At 46.8% G+C, this 16,718-nt stretch overlaps 1 protein-coding gene across 1 annotated transcript; it reads right to left on the bottom strand.

Moving 5' to 3' along the window:
- Positions 1–4,900: 4,900 nt before the first annotated feature.
- SYCE1L (synaptonemal complex central element protein 1 like) lies at positions 4,901–16,717 on the bottom strand. The gene is made up of 10 exons (XM_064581689.1): positions 16,648–16,717; positions 10,946–11,008; positions 9,443–9,502; positions 9,185–9,259; positions 8,573–8,620; positions 8,242–8,296; positions 7,419–7,482; positions 6,498–6,567; positions 6,332–6,407; positions 4,901–6,054 (listed from the first exon to the last, which is right to left on the bottom strand). The coding sequence occupies exons 1-10, from the start codon at positions 16,715–16,717 to the stop codon at positions 6,009–6,011; spliced, it is 627 nt and encodes a 208-aa protein (XP_064437759.1). The 3' UTR covers positions 4,901–6,008.
- Position 16,718: the final 1 nt, after the last annotated feature.

The following is a 16,718-nucleotide window of genomic DNA, read 5'->3' on the forward strand; positions in this document are numbered from 1 at the left end:
AAACCTGGGCGGACTGGGAAAGTGCATGTGTGCTGTGGTGTGCAGAACAGGAAGAGTTCTAGACTCCACGCAGGAAGACCTGGGATTGAAATCGAGCCTTATCCTGGTTGGTAAGCGGCCATCAGTTTCCTTTCCCGACAAAAACCTATGGTGTTGATTAGGATCGCAGTAGGACTGCTGGGATGGTGACCGACTGCAAATATAAAAATTCTCTGTAATGATGATGGCCGCTAACTCCAACAGAGTGCCCGTTCATGCTAGGCCAAGTCTTGTCTTACGCGCTTTCTTGACATTATCATTTCCTTAGCCCTCACAACAACCCTGTGCTTTGCAGGGGAGGAGACGGGCTCAGAGAAGCTAAGTAACTGGGTGAAGCCACAGAGCTGGTGTTCGGCGGAGCTGGGCTGCTTAGGGAGGTAGGTACCCCAGGAGCCCGGAGGTCAGTCACCAGGCCTGGGCAGAGAGAGGAATTACCACGCTGCCTCCCCCGCCGCCCGCACACAGTCTATGACGTCACATGGCCACTCCCTCCCTCTCCCCTCTCTGGGAACCCCTCAAGTCCCTCTGGCTCCTCTGCCCACTCTCCACAGTTGGCTCCTTTCTAGCTCGGTTCTCTGAGATGCTCTTCAGCCTTTGGCAATGCTGAGCCCCACCAACCCCCCCCCAGCCCTGGGGGCCATTCACATGTGAACCTGAAAGACAAAGCAAAGTTCTGAGAACAAATTACAGGAAATGAACACAGCACTCTGCAGACTGAGGAGGTAGGGGCGGGGGAAGAGGGAGGTCCGCTGATCCAGGAGAACAAATGGCAAATCAAAAGCCAAAGGACACAGATTTGTTGTGGACCAGGAAAGGCCACCATGTGTGAGAGCTGTCATCTCCTTATGGAGGCTGCTGTAGTCCAGGCAGGCTTCGTTCCCCTTTGTCATTCCTGAAATCCTGACCAAGGAGAGGGTCAGAACATCTCCCAACTAGCAGTGGTGGTTGGGGGGAGATGAAAGACCTCAAGGGAGAGCCTGAGATGCCCTTCTCATTTCTGAGGGACTAAATACCAACAAAGAAATTTCATTAAGAAGGCAGAGTTGTGGGGCACCTGGGTGGCTCAGTCGTTAAGCGTCTGCCTTCGGCTCAGGTCGTGATCCCAGGGTCCTGGGATCGAGCCCCGCATCGGGCTCCCTGCTCCGCGGGAAGCCTGCTTCTCCCTCTCCCACTCCCCCTGCTTGTGTTCCCTCTCTCTCTGTGTCTCTCTCTGTCGTAAATAAATAAAAAAATCTTAAAAAAAAAAAAAAAGAAGGCAGAGTTGAGGGGCGCCTGGGTGGCTCAGTCATTAAGCATCTGCCTTCAGCTCAGGTCATGATCCCAGGGTCCTGGGATCGAGCCCCGCATCGGGCTCTCTGCTCCGCGGGAAGCCTGCTTCTCCCTCTCCCACTCCCCCTGCTTGTTGTGTTCCCTCTCTCGCTGTGTCTCTCTCTGTCAAATAAATAAATAAATCTTAAAAAAAAAAAAAAAGAAGGCAGAGTTGAGCTGGGACCTAACAAGAACGTCATGAACTAGCACAGTCACCTTTGGAAAAAGAGTCTGAATGGAGAGGGGTGTGCTTCCTAGGGACTGGGGATAGATCAAGTCTGGTTTTACATATGTTCATGCAAAATATAACACCTGCCATCTCAGGGGCTTCTCATTGGGACATTTAGGACACAGGAAGGGGCTATGGAAATGACCCCAATTTTCCACTTATTAGATTTATTAAAGGATTTCAAATCTTTGACAAAGAGCCATACAATAAACCCCTAGATTGACTACCATCTTTCTGCACCCACTTCATCCTCCCCCTCTCATACACACGTACACACTTCCCCTTTGCCAAACCATCCAAGCATTGGCGGCAGACATTATGAAACTTAAAACCTACTTTAGCCCTCATTTCCCCAAAATAAGAACATTCTCCAACCAACCATCTGCCAGTACCACTGTTAGAAATCAACATTAATTCCACAGTATCATCCAAATTTCACTCTATTCTTAAATTCCCCAAGGCCCCCACAATGTTTTCTCCCAGCCTTGATCCAGGGTCCCTTCAAGTTTCATGAATTTCCTTTGGTCTCTCCCATTCAAGAACAGTCCTCCAATGTGGTGGGCAGAATAATGGCCCCCAAAGTTGTCCATTATTCCATAGAACCTGGGAGTATGTTACCTAGTGTGTCTAGAGGGTCTTTGCAGACATGGTTTAGTTAAGGGCCTTGGGTTAGGGGACTTTCCTGAATTACCTAGTTGCATCACAGGGGTCCTTCTAAGAAGGAGGCAGGAGGGTCAGAGGAGACGTGATGATGGAAGCAGAGGTCTGAGTGTGGGAGTCAAGTATTTAAGGCAACCTTGAAGAGCTAGAAAAGGTAAGGAATAGATTCTGAGAGCCCCCAGAAGGAACACCGCACTGATGACACTGTGACTTTAGTCCTCCAGAATGTAAGCTGAGTCCACCAGAACTGGGACTTCTGACCTCCAGAACTGTGAAGTAGCAAATTTGTATTGTTTAGCCACCAAGTTTGTGGTAATTCGTCACCACAGTGATAGGTAACTAATACATCAGAGCTTCTCCATTCTTCATGACACTGACCTGTTCCAGATGTCCAAGGTGGTTGTCCTATAGAACTTCTCGCTGTATGGATTCCAACTGATTAAACGTAAGTTAAACATCTTCATCAAGAACCCCACATGGGTGATGAGGTGTACCTCCCACTCATCTGGTCCCACGACTGGTCATGCTACACTTGGCCCTTGGTTCAGGCAGTTCTATCTCCCCACTATAAAGTCACATCCCCCTTCAGAGTTAATACATAAACTGGGATAAAATTTTAAGAACATGTGATTATCCTGCTCCTCACTAGCCAGTTCGACAGTTTTGATGGCATGTCAATTGTGTAAAATGCATTCCTGAAGCCTGATAATTTTGTAGCGTAGCCATTTTGAACCTCTTGCTAATGGCATTAGAAGAAACTATACTTATGTAGGTGTTCAGGGGATAAAATCAGCATTTTTGCCTGAGTGAGCAAGGACATCTGGTATACCAAGATTATGCCCTTCAAATACACTAAAATGTTTTCTGAGATGCAAGACTATGGGATCTGTTCATCCACAAACTGAGATGTATACACAGAAAAGGGATCTGGATGCAGGTGTGTGTGTGTGCCTTGCATACGTGTCCATCCCATGTGAAACACTGTTCCAGTCTTCAGTGCTGAGCTCCTGGCACGAAAGGCATCAAGTGAGATGAAGACACCGGGAGACCAGGAGCTATGTGTCCTGCAGGTAACAGCTACAAAGGGGCCAGGGGCACAGCAGATGGCCCAGTCCCCTTCCACACCCTCTAATAAGACAGTGCTGTCCAATAGAAATAGAAAATAATGTGAGTGACATATGTAACCTAAAATGTTCTACTAGCCACATTAAAAAAATTAAACAAGGAAAAACAAGGTGAACTTAACCTTAATATTTTATTTAAGCCAATATATTAAACGTTATGATTATAACTATTCACAAAATAGTATCATTTACATATGTAATCAACATAAGAATGATTAAGGATGCATTTAATTTTTTTCTTGTTCCAGGTCTTTGAAATCCAGCGTGCATTTTGTACTTGGGGCGTGTCTCCATTTGGACCAGCTGCACTCCAAGTGCCCGGTAGCCCCTTGGGGCCCCTTGGGGCCCGGAGCTGTCACGCTGGGCAGCACAGCTCCCATCTAGGACTCCCTCCATCTTATAAAGGTGCACGTCTCATATTGCTCTTCAACGTTCCCAAATAGCAGTCTCCTGTCCTTTTATTCTCCCCTTCCAAACCCACAGTCCCAATAGAATGAAGATGAAAAGGCTAAAGAATTCCTGACTAGGAACACCATTTGATCCTTTCCTCCCCAGGGAATAATTTGACAACTGTCCTTAACTTACAAGCCGTTGAGAAAGAGAAGTGTGTGAGAGTAAAGAAGCAACCACTCAAAGTCTGAGCTTTTGGGGAACTCCAGGAATATGGAATAAGCCAGTATTTATCTTATACGAGAGAAAAGAAGAAAAACGGTTAAGAACTTTCGGCACACGGAAACAATTAACAATTAATCATCAGTAGCCTTCAGATCCAAGGAATTTCAGGGGATTTCATGCATGTACAAAAATATCCAGGCAATAACTGAAAGGGACATTTGTCTTCAGCAGTTTTTTTTCAGGGCTTTTACTGGAAACCAGGGAGAAAAATAAGGCTGGTCAGTCTCCACTCTTCAGAGTTCTTTGGGGGGGCCAATCAACCCTTGCCTTATACTGTACCCACATGAGGCAATTTAGCTTATCTGTGGGTTCAGGGGAGATTTCCTAGAGAAGCAAGGAGTTGGCTAGGTTTATAGTAATTTCTGTGAGGTTGGTATCATTTTGCAAATCTGGCAATTGAGTTTGGGAGACCATCAGTTTGCTGAGATTACTCAGCAAGTGAGCAGGGAAACCAGGATTTGAATCCTAGGAGGAAAATGGTAAGTCGGTAGAATATCCAGGCTGTCCCATCTGTGTGACACAGACACCAAGGCTCCCTAAAGATCCTTGGAGGCCGGCCTAACGCAGGTGGGCAGTGGGCCAGGGGATCTAAGTGAGAGCTAACCTATACTGAGTGTTTGCTGGGGGCCAGGGCTCCTTCTCGGAACACTACACAGACTCGGCAGACAAGGCCCGACTTGACTGGGTCCCCAGCAGTTCTCCAGTATTATCCCCCCTCCCTCTTTACCTCACCATGCTCCACCACACTGGCTCCCTCCAGATGTTCCTCAAACACAACAAAGCCCAATCCCACCTCACAGCCTTTGCACGAGCCATTCCCTCTGCCAGGGGCACCTTCCCCCCCCCCCATGTCCACAGGGCTCCCCTCCTCACTCGCCCCCTCACCTCCCTGCTCTGGCGCCACTCCCTCAGTGAGACATCCCCTGACCATGCTATTTAAATTCAGGGCCAACACTGGTGCCTGGCACACAGCGGACAACCAGCACAGACATTTTATGAAGACATGTTTAGTCAAGGACAGCACCCTGGTGCAAGGTGCCTTTTGAAGTAGGGTCCCCCAGGCCAGCCTCCAAGGCAGCTGACAGACTTAACAGACCTGCGGTTGTTCGAGGCCCTGGGGAAGGGCGTCCCACAGGAGGACACAGCTGGGCAAAGGCCCTGAGAGGAAAAAGTGCTCGGAGAGGGTGCAAAAGCAGAGGGCTGGAACCGAACGTGTGAGGGGGAGCAGGGGGAGGCTGAGAGGTCTGTGGGATTCTGTGGGGAATGCGGGGGCTCTTGGGAGGTTGGAATTTACTCTGAACCACAGGAGACAGGCAGGACTTTACATGGGTTTTTAACATGTTCCCTCTAGCCCTTGTTGGTAAAACAGTTAGGAACCCGACGTGAGGCCAAGGAGATGGGGTGGCTTAGGCATCCACGTGTCCTTTGTGATGCTCACGAACATTCATTGAGCTCCCCGAGCCCGCCACGTGACTGATGGGCGGAGCCCGGCCGAAGCCCCGCCCCGAGTGCCTGGACACGCCCCCGGCCCGTCGTGAGCAACCCCCCCGCCCCCCCCCCCCAAGCCCAGGGGAGCACAGACTCAGGCAGGAGGTGGAGGAAGGTCCGAAATCCTCGCCTTTATTTCTCGGCCGGCCTCGAAGGGGGTGGGGGTGGGGAGCTTCGGGCGGGTCCTAGTGCTCTGGGGGCGGCTCCAGGTCCTCGCGGAGGGCGCCCGGGCGCTCGGGGCCAGCCTGCGGGAGCGGCGAGTCAGGCTGCCGGCCCCGGCTCCCGAGGGCGCTGGCGTCCCCGCACGCAGGCCGGCGGCTGCCTTTACTCTTATCCGTCACGTCCCCCGCCGGGCGCCCTGCTCCCCACTGATGCTTTCTCCAAGAGACTCCGAGGGCACCCCCGCCCGCCGTCTCTGCCCCCGCGCCGCATCGCCGGGCTCCCTACCTCTCCTTTGCAGGCCCCGTCCTTTGGGGTGCAATGGATTAGGGCGGGACCCTGCCCCCGAATTTCTCCAGCTCCGCCTTCAGCCTGGAGAGCAGGGGGCGCGGAGAGGAAGAAGAGAACGAGAGTGGAGCGGCGCGGGGAGGAAGCCACCAAGATCCCGACGTAGACCTCAGACGCCAAGCGGCCGGAGCCTCCGCGAGCGGCTGGGGTGCAAGGAGCGCCGCACCCCAGAGGCCCCGCCGACCCGCTCCAGCGCCAGGTCTTCCGGGAGGGGCGGCTGGAGGCGGTGACGGGGGAAAGTCGGCCCACTGCCCTCCTCCTTGCTCCTTCCCCTTCGCCCCTTGCTCTCTGCCCCTCTCACCCATCGTTCACCGCCAGGGCGCGCCCCGAGCTCAGCTGCCGCTCCACCTCCTCTAGCTTGGCCCGCGCCAGTTTCTCTGCGGGTGGGCGGAGCGTCATGGGCGGGGCCAGGAGCTCCAGGGGGCTAGGCCCCGCCCCTCAGCCCCAACCCTGCACGGGGGCCCCACCTTCAGTGAGCAACTGCTCCTTGCTGCTCTGCAGGGCACATATCTCCCGGGCCAGCCGCTGCTTCAACATCTGCGAGAGAGGAGACTTGTCTGTCCGTTTGTCCTCTCAGCCCCCTTGGCAAGTCCTTACCCGAATTATGTCATTCATTCATTCATTCATTCATTCATTCAACTATTTATTAACTCGATGTGCAGTTCCAGCTGTGGCCTGGTGGTAGGGACACATCTCTCCAAAAGCTCCCCATGTCTCCGTGTACCTCTCAAATCTCATCTCTTCTCTCCCCCCATCCTCCCCCCCGCCTTGCTCTCTCAAATACCCCAGGCTGGCTTCAGCCTCAGGGCCTTTGCATTGGCCTTTCCTTCTTCCAGGAACATTTGCACCAAGATACATGCATGTTTTCCTCCCTTACTTTATGTCTGTATTCAGATGTCACCTGCTCCGGGATGCCTTCCCTACTGACATTACATGATCTACTTATTTTTTTGTTTAGAGTCTGAGTTTGCCTCCCCTTGCACCCAACTATTCTGGGGACAAGCAAATACTTGGCCCCTTTGGCTCCCCACTGTCTCCTCCTGCCTGGAACGTTGATCAGACCATGGCCTTTTCAGGGTTCGTATTTGCCACTGCAAGGGGAGCAAACTCTAGGTAAGCAGGAAGAAAGCAGGATGCTCAGCAATGGTTACTGTAACAGTTTGGGCAACAGTCTGGGCAATTGCCCAGTGTGGCAATGGTGGCAATGGTAAGACGTGGCTAAATTTAAGGTAAAAGCTGAAGGGCTGAGTAGGTGGGTAAGAGGAAGAAAGGAGTCAAAACTATCCCATGGAGTTGGGGTGACCAGTGGGTAGACACTGAGCCAGTCAGTGGAGACAATGAAAGCAGGAGAGGAAGGGCTGTGGTTGGAGGCAATGAGGATGGCTCACGTGGAATTCCCAGAGGTCCTTGTGCTGGCCCATCAAATTCTCCAGCTGTTCTTCAACGTGCAACCTAGGGGCCAACAGCCAGGAATGAGAGAATACATGCTAGGACTGACATCCAGCCTGGCTCAGTCTAGGGGATTCCTCTGGATGGCCTTTGGATCTTTGCCCAGTGCTCCCTCTACTAGGAGCCCCCTTATGGGCTTTCTCCTCCAAGCCTTGGTTCCAGTAGCTCCTCTTCCAACAAACTCCCTGATGCAAGCCCCACTCCCATGCCGAACCAGCACCACACTGGGCCATGGACCCGGGGTTACTCCCAGCAGTTACCCTAGCTTCTTCTGTCTGCAATTCTCTGCGACCTGAGAGTTATGGACAGAAATTTGCTCTGTGCACTCCTGCAACATGGAGACTTAATGCTGGCTGGCTGGCTGGCTGGAAAAGGACTGCATAGATGTGTGCATGAATGGATGAATGTGAGTGGGTGGACAGGTGGGTAAGTGGATGACTGGAGGCCTAAATGGGCAGATAAATAAACAAATGAATGGATGGTGGAAGAGCTGGATAGCCAATAGAAGAAGATTTAGAATAACAACAGGGGGTGAAATTTATTTAATAAAGAAACTAGCAATGAATGATCAAACGAGTGAGTTAATCTCAACACCACCAACCAAAATCAAAGATGAGCAGGGAAGTCTCTTGTCTAGCTATTCTATTTTACAGAAAGGAAAAATGAGGAGTGTGTGTCCAAGGTATATTTTCCCTAGCTTTTGCTCCCTCCTCCTTCAGGTTGGGAAATAAGGTGGGGGAAGAGTTGAGCAGGACCTCTTACTTCTGAGCTCCACTTTCCTTCCTTTGGCAGTGCAGCTGGAGGATCCTCAGTGCCTCTGTGGGGAGAGGAACCAAGGGAGCCCTGTGTGACCTCTTGGGGAGTCAGGATTGGGTGGAGGTAATGGGCCCCACATCATATCACACATTGGAGGGCACTTGGAGGCCTTTAGTGTCTACTTCGAGTCAGGTGGCAGCTAAGGCAAAGGTCTGAGCAGAGAGGGAAGCACACCCTGACTCAGGTTTCAATGGGATTAATCTAGCTGTTCTGGGAAGTGTGGGCTTTTGTGAGTAAAATGGGGTAGAACAATGAAGACAGAGCAGCTGATAAATACCTTGCTTTTTGCTCAAGACCTCCTCTAGGTGCACTTTCTCTCCATTCACTGGAAAACACAGTGACACTTTGAGCCTCCAGAGGCCAGATCCTGTGCCCTCATTGCAACTTCATGCAAAGGCTTATCAAAGTTACAGAAGGCATGGTACAGTGCCAGGGCAGGGGAGGTATCTTCTTGCCACCTGCACCCATCTCCCACTGGGGACCATCCTGATCCAGCATCTCCCCCTCAGTGTCCACATTCTCTATAAGTGCCAAAGGAGTGAAGACCCTGCAGAGTGCACAGGGTTTATACCAATGGGAGAGATGACTAGAAATAAATACACTGTATCAAGTGGAAATACAGGCTGTGAAGAAACAAATAAAGCCGGGGAGTGGGGGTGACAGAGGGAAGGTGGTAGTCCATGTTTAGATGGGGCTGTCAAGCGAGATCTGTTAGAATGAAGTTGGGGCTGAGAGCTCAAAGGTGACTTGAGATAGCAAAAGGCAATTGGTATTATACAGATAAGAGTGTTGCAGATGGAGGGAACAGCCCATGCCAAGACCCTGAGGTGTGCAGAGAACATCAGCAGTGCTCATAAGATCTGTGGGTCCCTCTTTTGGTCCTACTTACAGGAGTCCAGTTCCTTATGCAGGGTCTCCCAGAGAGCTTGGGCTTCTCCCAGTTCCTCACTGGATTTCTTCTTTGCTGGGCCAAAGAAGAGGACACTGTGTGAGTGCAGCCTCTAACCTTGCTATTCTCTTGCACACTGTGACACTGCACACTCATCTTTCAACAACCTGGAGGTGCCTGGATTTTATAGACGAAGTGGTGGCATTCAAAGTCCAGGTTCTTCCTGGCTAGCTAGGAAGTCTAGGTCCTGGAGTTTACCTTGCTGAAGCTCATTAATCCGGTTAATCAGGTCTTCATTCTGTGGCTCCAGGCTTCCCTCTGCAGAACGAAAGAAAGATTGAGCCAGAGAAGATAGGTGCCTGGCTGTCTAAGGCAGATAGAGATGGGTGGGGGTTGGTACAGTATCTCTGATACTAGCAATCAAAACGCATTTATTGAGCTCCTGCTGTGTGTTGGGCTCTGTAAGAGGCCCTTGCAGGGTTTGCATTCTGCATGGGCGAGACAGACATTGAAAGAAGATATATGCTATCAACGTGGGTTCTCTCTTTAGAGAACTATCTCTAACTTCTCCCAGTACCAATTAGAGGGCTCTGTATGGAGACGACTTCCTCCTCATCCCTCTCTGGCTTCAAGGTCAGCAGCACAGAGTTGGGGCAAAAGTTTCCCAACCCTTGCTGGGTCTCACTACCAACTCCTGACACTCTGGAGTGGCTGGAGTTGATAAACTCAAGTCCTTGGTCTTCTGAGACCACCAACTCCCATCTCCTGAAACTTCTAGGAGAGTGAATGCTCTCCAAGGTGCTGATTATGACTTAACACATTCCTGAGGGTCTTCGTTTTACTGGAGACAGTTATGGTCACTCTGAATTTCCAGTCCTGTAATTTCTCTACCTAATTTTAGCCTAGGCAGCAGCTCCCATGCAGGTGGCCATGCGGGGCAGGAGCGTGCCAGGCTGGAGGAAGGAGAGGTTCTCTTTTATTTGGAACAGACCAAACAGACCAATGGGTCATGGGATTTTAGTTGCAGATGGCCTGGGCTGGGGGTCGAACTTCAAACCCAGCCAGCACTCTGCCCCAGCCCTGATGTAGGCTTGCTCCTAGGCCCCCTCAACAAGTGAAGCAAGGTGCAGTCATTTGCATTGCCATTTGCCATTTGTATATAAAAAGGGAGGACAAAGAATACACACCCAGGAATGTTTTTTTTTTTTTTTTAAATCTCTGGAAAAATACCTAAGAATTTTATTTTATTTTATTTTATTTTAAGATTTTATTTATTTATTTGAGAGAGAGAGAATGAGATAGAGCATGAGAGAGGGGAGGGTCAGAGGGAGAAGCAGACTCCCCGCCGAGCAGGGAGCCCGATGCAGGACTCGATCCCGGGACTCCAGGATCATGACCTGAGCCGAAGGCAGTCGCTTAACCAACTGAGCCACCCAGGCGCCCCAATACCTAAGAATTTTAAAAATAGTTGCTGCTAGCCCTTAAGCCAGGGACATGGATGGCAGGTGCGTGTGTGTGTGTGTGTGTGTGTGTGTGTGTGTGTAAGAGAGTAGGGTTTTCCATTCCCTTATTCTTCTTGATTTTTGAAGCTGTACTTTTGGTTCAAAGAATTAAATTGAACAAGAGGGAAAATGCATAATGGGATAATTTCCCAGGATAATTTCCAACCCAGTCCCATGTGAGATGAGGGGACTGGGTTGGAACCATATCTGCCTGCCTCAAAACCCCAGGCTGAGCCTCAGACACAAAGAGATACATGACCTTTCTGCAGCTTTTTCACCATTGCCAGCAGGTCTTCAGTCATCTTCAAAGACTTGGTGTGCCCTGGGGAGATGAAAACAAGAATTACAGGATGGAGGAAAGGCCACGCCTATCTGGGGAAGGGAGGGAGAATGGTGCAGTGAGTTCTGTGGAAGCCCTGGGCTGGAACTGAGGACAAGCTGGGGGAGCAGGCTTCCAGACAGAGCAGGTCTCCTGCAAGACCCTGTCCCTTGCCCCTGAGCTTTCTGATCTGATGTGTGCTGGATGAATCAGGACTCCTAATGGTCAGCTTCTCCTAAGAGGTCAAAGGACATCTCAGGCATTCCCTTAATGAAATGAAACAGCACTTTCACTGCTGCTGTTTAAAATCAGTATGAAGTTCTAACTGATGCAGAAGGGCAGAAAGATGGCATATGAATTTTTAAAGAAATCATTATAGGTCACAATTTGCAAATTCTTAAAGGACTAATGGATGTAGGAAATGGAAGACAACCAGATATTATGAGCCTCCTCACGAAAGAACACAACACCACTTATGAAGGATTCTTGCCAAAAACCAAATCAAACCAAAACAAAACAAAACAACCCAGGAATCTTACCAGATTTCTGTACCTAAATACCAACTCAGAAGAAATAAAAGGGCCAGAGAAACATGTTAAGTGACACCATGGGGATGCAGATGCTGGAAAACACCACAGGGCAATTTGGTTTCTTCAACAAATAAAATGCAAAGGAAAAAAAAAAGGGAGAGGGGAAACTCTATTGATTAAAAGAAACTTGACACATATATCATTCAATTGTGAGGAAAAGACCTTACTTGGAACCTGATTCAAAGATACTTTTCACCATAGATACATGTATTTAACATGAGCCTGTGTTACTTTTAAAATTATAACAACAACAACAAAACCCACAGGAAAAATGTTAACATCTTAAACTCTTGAAATCAATGATAAAAGGTCAAAGTCCAGTGACTCACTCCTCTCCAAGGAACACTGGGCAGAGAAAATGAAAGGCAGCTCACAAAACGCATCTGATAGTCCCAAGGTAAAAGAAGAGATGCTTACTCACAGTTACAGTGCAAAATCCCTCCTCCTCAGACCCTAACTTCCTCACTTCCCCTTCAAAGAGACCACTAGTGTTACAAGCTATCTGTTGTGTAGTTGGAGATAATTAAATTCACAAGTCCACTCATGCTATTTAAGTGGTGGTGTGTCATAAATGGTGCTCTACATCTTATTTTTCGTTTGACTGTGTATACAGTGATCTTTTTATTCTTTTCAGTGGCTTCATAATGGTCCGCTGAACAGATAGACCATAATTTAAGAGAAGGCCCCTACTCATAGATCTTCAGGTTATTTCCCTTCTTTTGCTGTTAAAAACAATGCCACAGTGACCATCTGTATTAGTTTTCTTGGGCTGCCATAACAAAGTACCACAAAATGGGTCTTCCTTTTAGAGATCTCTAACTTCTCTCAGTCCCAATTTCAGGGCTCTGTATGGAGATGACTTCCAGTCATCTGGAAGACTCTGCATTTCCAGTCCTGTGATTTCTCTACCTAATTTTAGCCTAGGCAGCAGCTCCCATGCAGGTGGCCACGTGGGGCAGGAGCGTGCCAGGCTGGAGGAAGGAGAGGTTCTCTTTTATTTGGAACAGACCAAACAGACCAATGGGTCATGGTATTTTAGTTGCAGATGGCCTGGGCTGGGGGTTGAACCTCAAACCCAGCCAGCTGTCTGCCCCAGCCCTGATGTAGGCTGGCTCTTCACCTGGCATTCTGTGTATTTCTCTATGCGCAAGTTTCCCTCTCCTTATAGGGATACCAGTCATTGGATTAGGGCCCATCCTAATCCAGGATGACTTCATCTTAACTAGTTTTACGTACAAAGACCCTATTTCCAAATAAGACCACATTTTTAGGTTCTGATAGACATAAATTTTGGGGAGGGACACAATTCAACAAGAAAACCATCCCTATACATTCTTTTTGTGCATGCATGGGAGTATATTTACTAGATAAATTCCTACTAGGCCATCTGCTGGATCAAAGAGCATGTGTATTACTAAATTTGACTGGTTTTATGAAATTGCTCTCCACTTGTTTCAAGCAGGCCCATAAAAGATTCCTTCCCCATATTCTTAGCAGCCAACTATGTTTTCCAACTTCTTCATTTGTGCCAATCTGATAGGCAAAACCAGTATTACATTTCAACCTTTTTGGTAGTAAATACCAAAAAAATTACTCAAATCCTCTAGATCAGAAATTCCATATCTAGGAATCTACCCCAAGGAAATAAATGGTGGGCAAGTTGCTCATTATTTCTAATCTTAAAAAACTGAAGCAACCTAAAGATATTTTAGTTAATTATAGCACATTCATAGGATGAAATCTTTTGTAGCCATTAAAAATCATGTTGTAGGGATGCCTGGGTGGTGCAGTCTGTTAAACTTCCAACTCTTGGTTTCGGCTCGGGTCTTGATCTCAGGGTCATGAAATCAAGCTCCATGTTGAGTTCCACACTTAATGCAGAGCCTGCTTGAGACTTTCTCTCCTTCTTCCTTCCCACCCCCACCCCGCCCCTACCTGCTCTCTCAAATAAATAAATAAGTTTTTTAAAAAAAATCATGTTGTAAATTTAAGTTTTGGTAAAATGTTTGGTGGTATGGTGTTTTGGTGGTATGTTCACTTTCTTTACATGTCTGGTCTCAAATCATTTACAAGTTAGTATGCATTAAGTTAATTTTGCATTTGAATTTTTAACTATTTAATAGACAAATGTAGAAAACCATGGATGAAAAAGTAACAGCTTCCTCTCAGGAACAAGTCCTTCTTCAGTGAGTCACTTCCCTTCCTAGAGGTAACTACTGCCAACAGTTTGGTGAACACACTCAGATCTTTTAGTAAAATGTATTTCATGCATTGCTTTTTTACTTTCTCACCCCCCAAAACATTCAAACACTACCAAATACGTGAAGTTAAAAATGAAACCTCCCTTTCTCTCGTTGGCCCAAAATCTTCCTACGTTTCTCCAATATAATCCATAATAACGGATATGTCTCCTCTTGAGACTTTAATTTCTACAATACTCTTTTAATATTTGGAAATGAAACAAAAAAAATTAAAGCTACTTTATTAATAAGGGGAAATATTTAATTATTTTCTTTGTAGTATTGCATATGAAAATTTTCAAACACACATGAAAATAGGACACCTGATGAGCTCTTGATTATGCATATCGTTAAGATCTGACAGCCATTAATATTCATCCATATTTGCTTCAGCTGTTTTTCCTGTGGTATTTTCAAGCAAGCCCTATGCTTTTATGATATTTCATCCCCAGGTATTTCATTAAGAGTCTCAACTACTTGAGGCCATTTTCTTAGATAAGTCCAATCCTGTCATTACACTAAGATTAACAATCATCATGTAGTATCATCCAGTGCCCAGACAAATGGGATTTCTCGATTGTCCCCATGTCTTTTACAGCTGATTTTTGTAACCATTTCTGCGAAAGCTCCATCTGTATTTTTCCCCTCTACTTCATTTCTAGTCTGAATCATCATGAGTGATCAGTAAATCTCTTAAATAACCCGACTAACATCTTGATAAAAATTCCTGAGAAATCCATATTACAAAACAGTCTGTACAGCATGAGTCCCTTTTAACATTTTATTTTGAAATAATTTCAGATGTACATAAAAGTGGTAGAAAAAGGCCACAGTGCTCCTATTTGCCTTTGTATTAGATTTCTCATTTGTGAGCATTTCTGTACCATATATTGCAGGCATCATGGCCCATTTTTCCTTAATATTCCAGTGTATATTTCTTAAATAAAAGAGGACTCTGCCAGGTAACCACAGTATAACCATCAAAACTGGGATGGTAATATTGATCAGTATTAATATGTGATCCTTGGATGCCATTCAAAATTTCCTCCTTTCTCTATTTTAAAATCATACAGCACTACATTTTCCTGAAAGAAAAATAAAACAAAAAAAATCACAAAAATGCCTCCACCTTTGCACACTCCTAAAAACCTAAGTCCCTTGTTGAGAGTCATTAGTTAGGCCTTTAGCCTTCAGACACTGTGCAATATACCTAGGGCTCTAGTTGACATTACCCGTCTTTTTAATTTTTTTTTTAAATCCCAACTTGCTTTTCTCTCATAAAAGTATGATCACCTTTGAAGCTCATTGTGTCAATAAACCATGATCTTACTCTTTTAAAAATTAATTTTTAATTATCTTATTGTTTTCTTACTGCTTAAAAAGATGTCCACCACACAGGCATTCCACAATAGGCATGGACATATCTAAATCTAGACATTTCCCTGATTGCTCCTCGCGTTTTGCTTCCATCAACAACACTCCAATGATCCTTCATGGTCCACACATCTGCACATTTTATGATTATCAAGCATGGTGACTACAGATATGGAATAGCATTTTAGATGCTAAAAATTCTGCCAAACTGCTTCTAGCAAAGCTTTTACTGGTCAGTTCTGAGTGAGGCAAAAGAGAGCCTGTTTCCCTACAGAGTAATCAGAACTAGATTTATCCCTCTCTTTTTAAAGCCATTTTCAATGGGCTAAAATGATACTTAACATGTTCAATTTTCCCCTTTGCTGGTGAAGTTAATCAGAACTTCAATTTTGACTCATTTGAAAGCTTGATACGAAAATAGTTTTTAGCACAGCTGCTACTATTTTAAGTGCTATAGTAAGTGCTTAATAAATGAGATCTATTTGCATCTGTCTTCCTTCTGAATGTCCTTTGTTGAAGGCCCTTGATGTATAGCCCTAACCTAAGAGAGCTCTTCCAGTTAAAGTTACTATTCATACAATAATAAAAAAAAAATTACTGAACACCTACTATATGCCAAGCAGCATTGTTTTAGGTGCTGGAGAAATAACAATAAAGCAGTGAACAATCATAATTATTGTTGGTGTCTGCATAGATAGATCTGGAAAGATGCAGTCCAAATGTTATTATTAATACAGTGGTTTAAGGAGTGTGCAGGAAGGGGGACAAAGATAGATCAAAGGAGGGCAGAAAGTCCAGAGCTGTTGAAACAAGAGTGGTGGGTACATGGGCCTTCACCGTATTATTTGCTGTACTTTGGGACATTTCCAAAAATGTCTACAATTAAAAAAAAAAAGTTAGTGGCATAGCAGTGGATCACTGAATTGGGAGGGTTTCTTCTTCTGGCTTCGCGGTAATTTCTAATTACCCTTAGAGCAATCCCCTCCCCCTCACTAGGGTGGGGGTGTCGTTATAGACAAAGTGCGCCAAGGAAAGGAGCCATCCATGGGAGAGGCCACTCTCATTCCGACTTAAGAGTCCATGTGAAACGCGATATGGGCTGGGTGTGAAATGATACCGGGGCATTACTGTTGCTTCTCCTCGGTGTGGCAGGAGCAGAGTGGTTTTTGTGACGACATCCATCCCCGTTTTTTGTCTGAAGAGATGCATATTGAAATAGTCTATTGTTTCTTCGAAACACTTAAACCAATATACCCGATAAAGCTGGGTTAATCTAGACGATAGGAATATGCACGTTATTTTTCTCCCCTTTGGTGAAGTTTTTGTTTTCGTAAAAAGCTTAATTTTTTTAGTACACTATTCATATTTCATTACTGTAACGCGACAAGGCTCCCCCCCGTCTGCCCTGGCCAGGGAGAGGCTGGCTCGCCCTCCCTACCTTCAGCCTCCTCGGCCTCCTCTACCACTTCGGGGGCCTCCATTTTCAAAGGCTCCAACTTGCCCGCCATT

This window comes from Mirounga angustirostris, unplaced genomic scaffold, assembly GCF_029215605.1.
Source record: "Mirounga angustirostris isolate CCGP_5_RB_7025 unplaced genomic scaffold, mMirAng1.0.hap1 SCAF_16, whole genome shotgun sequence".
NCBI classification, from domain to species: domain Eukaryota; kingdom Metazoa; phylum Chordata; class Mammalia; order Carnivora; family Phocidae; genus Mirounga; species Mirounga angustirostris.

Bases quoted from the DNA above. Each gene is read 5' to 3' on its own strand.
- SYCE1L (XM_064581689.1), bottom strand. From the start codon at position 16,717: ATGGCGGGCAAGTTGGAGCCTTTGAAAATGGAGGCCCCCGAAGTGGTA. The intron at 8,621-9,184 runs GTAAGTAGGACC...TGTGTTTTCCAG, and splicing joins GCATAAGGAACTGGACTCCT to TGAATGGAGAGAAAGTGCAC. The intron at 7,483-8,241 runs GTAAGAGGTCCT...GTTGGCCCCTAG, and splicing joins AAGGAAAGTGGAGCTCAGAA to GTTGCACGTTGAAGAACAGC.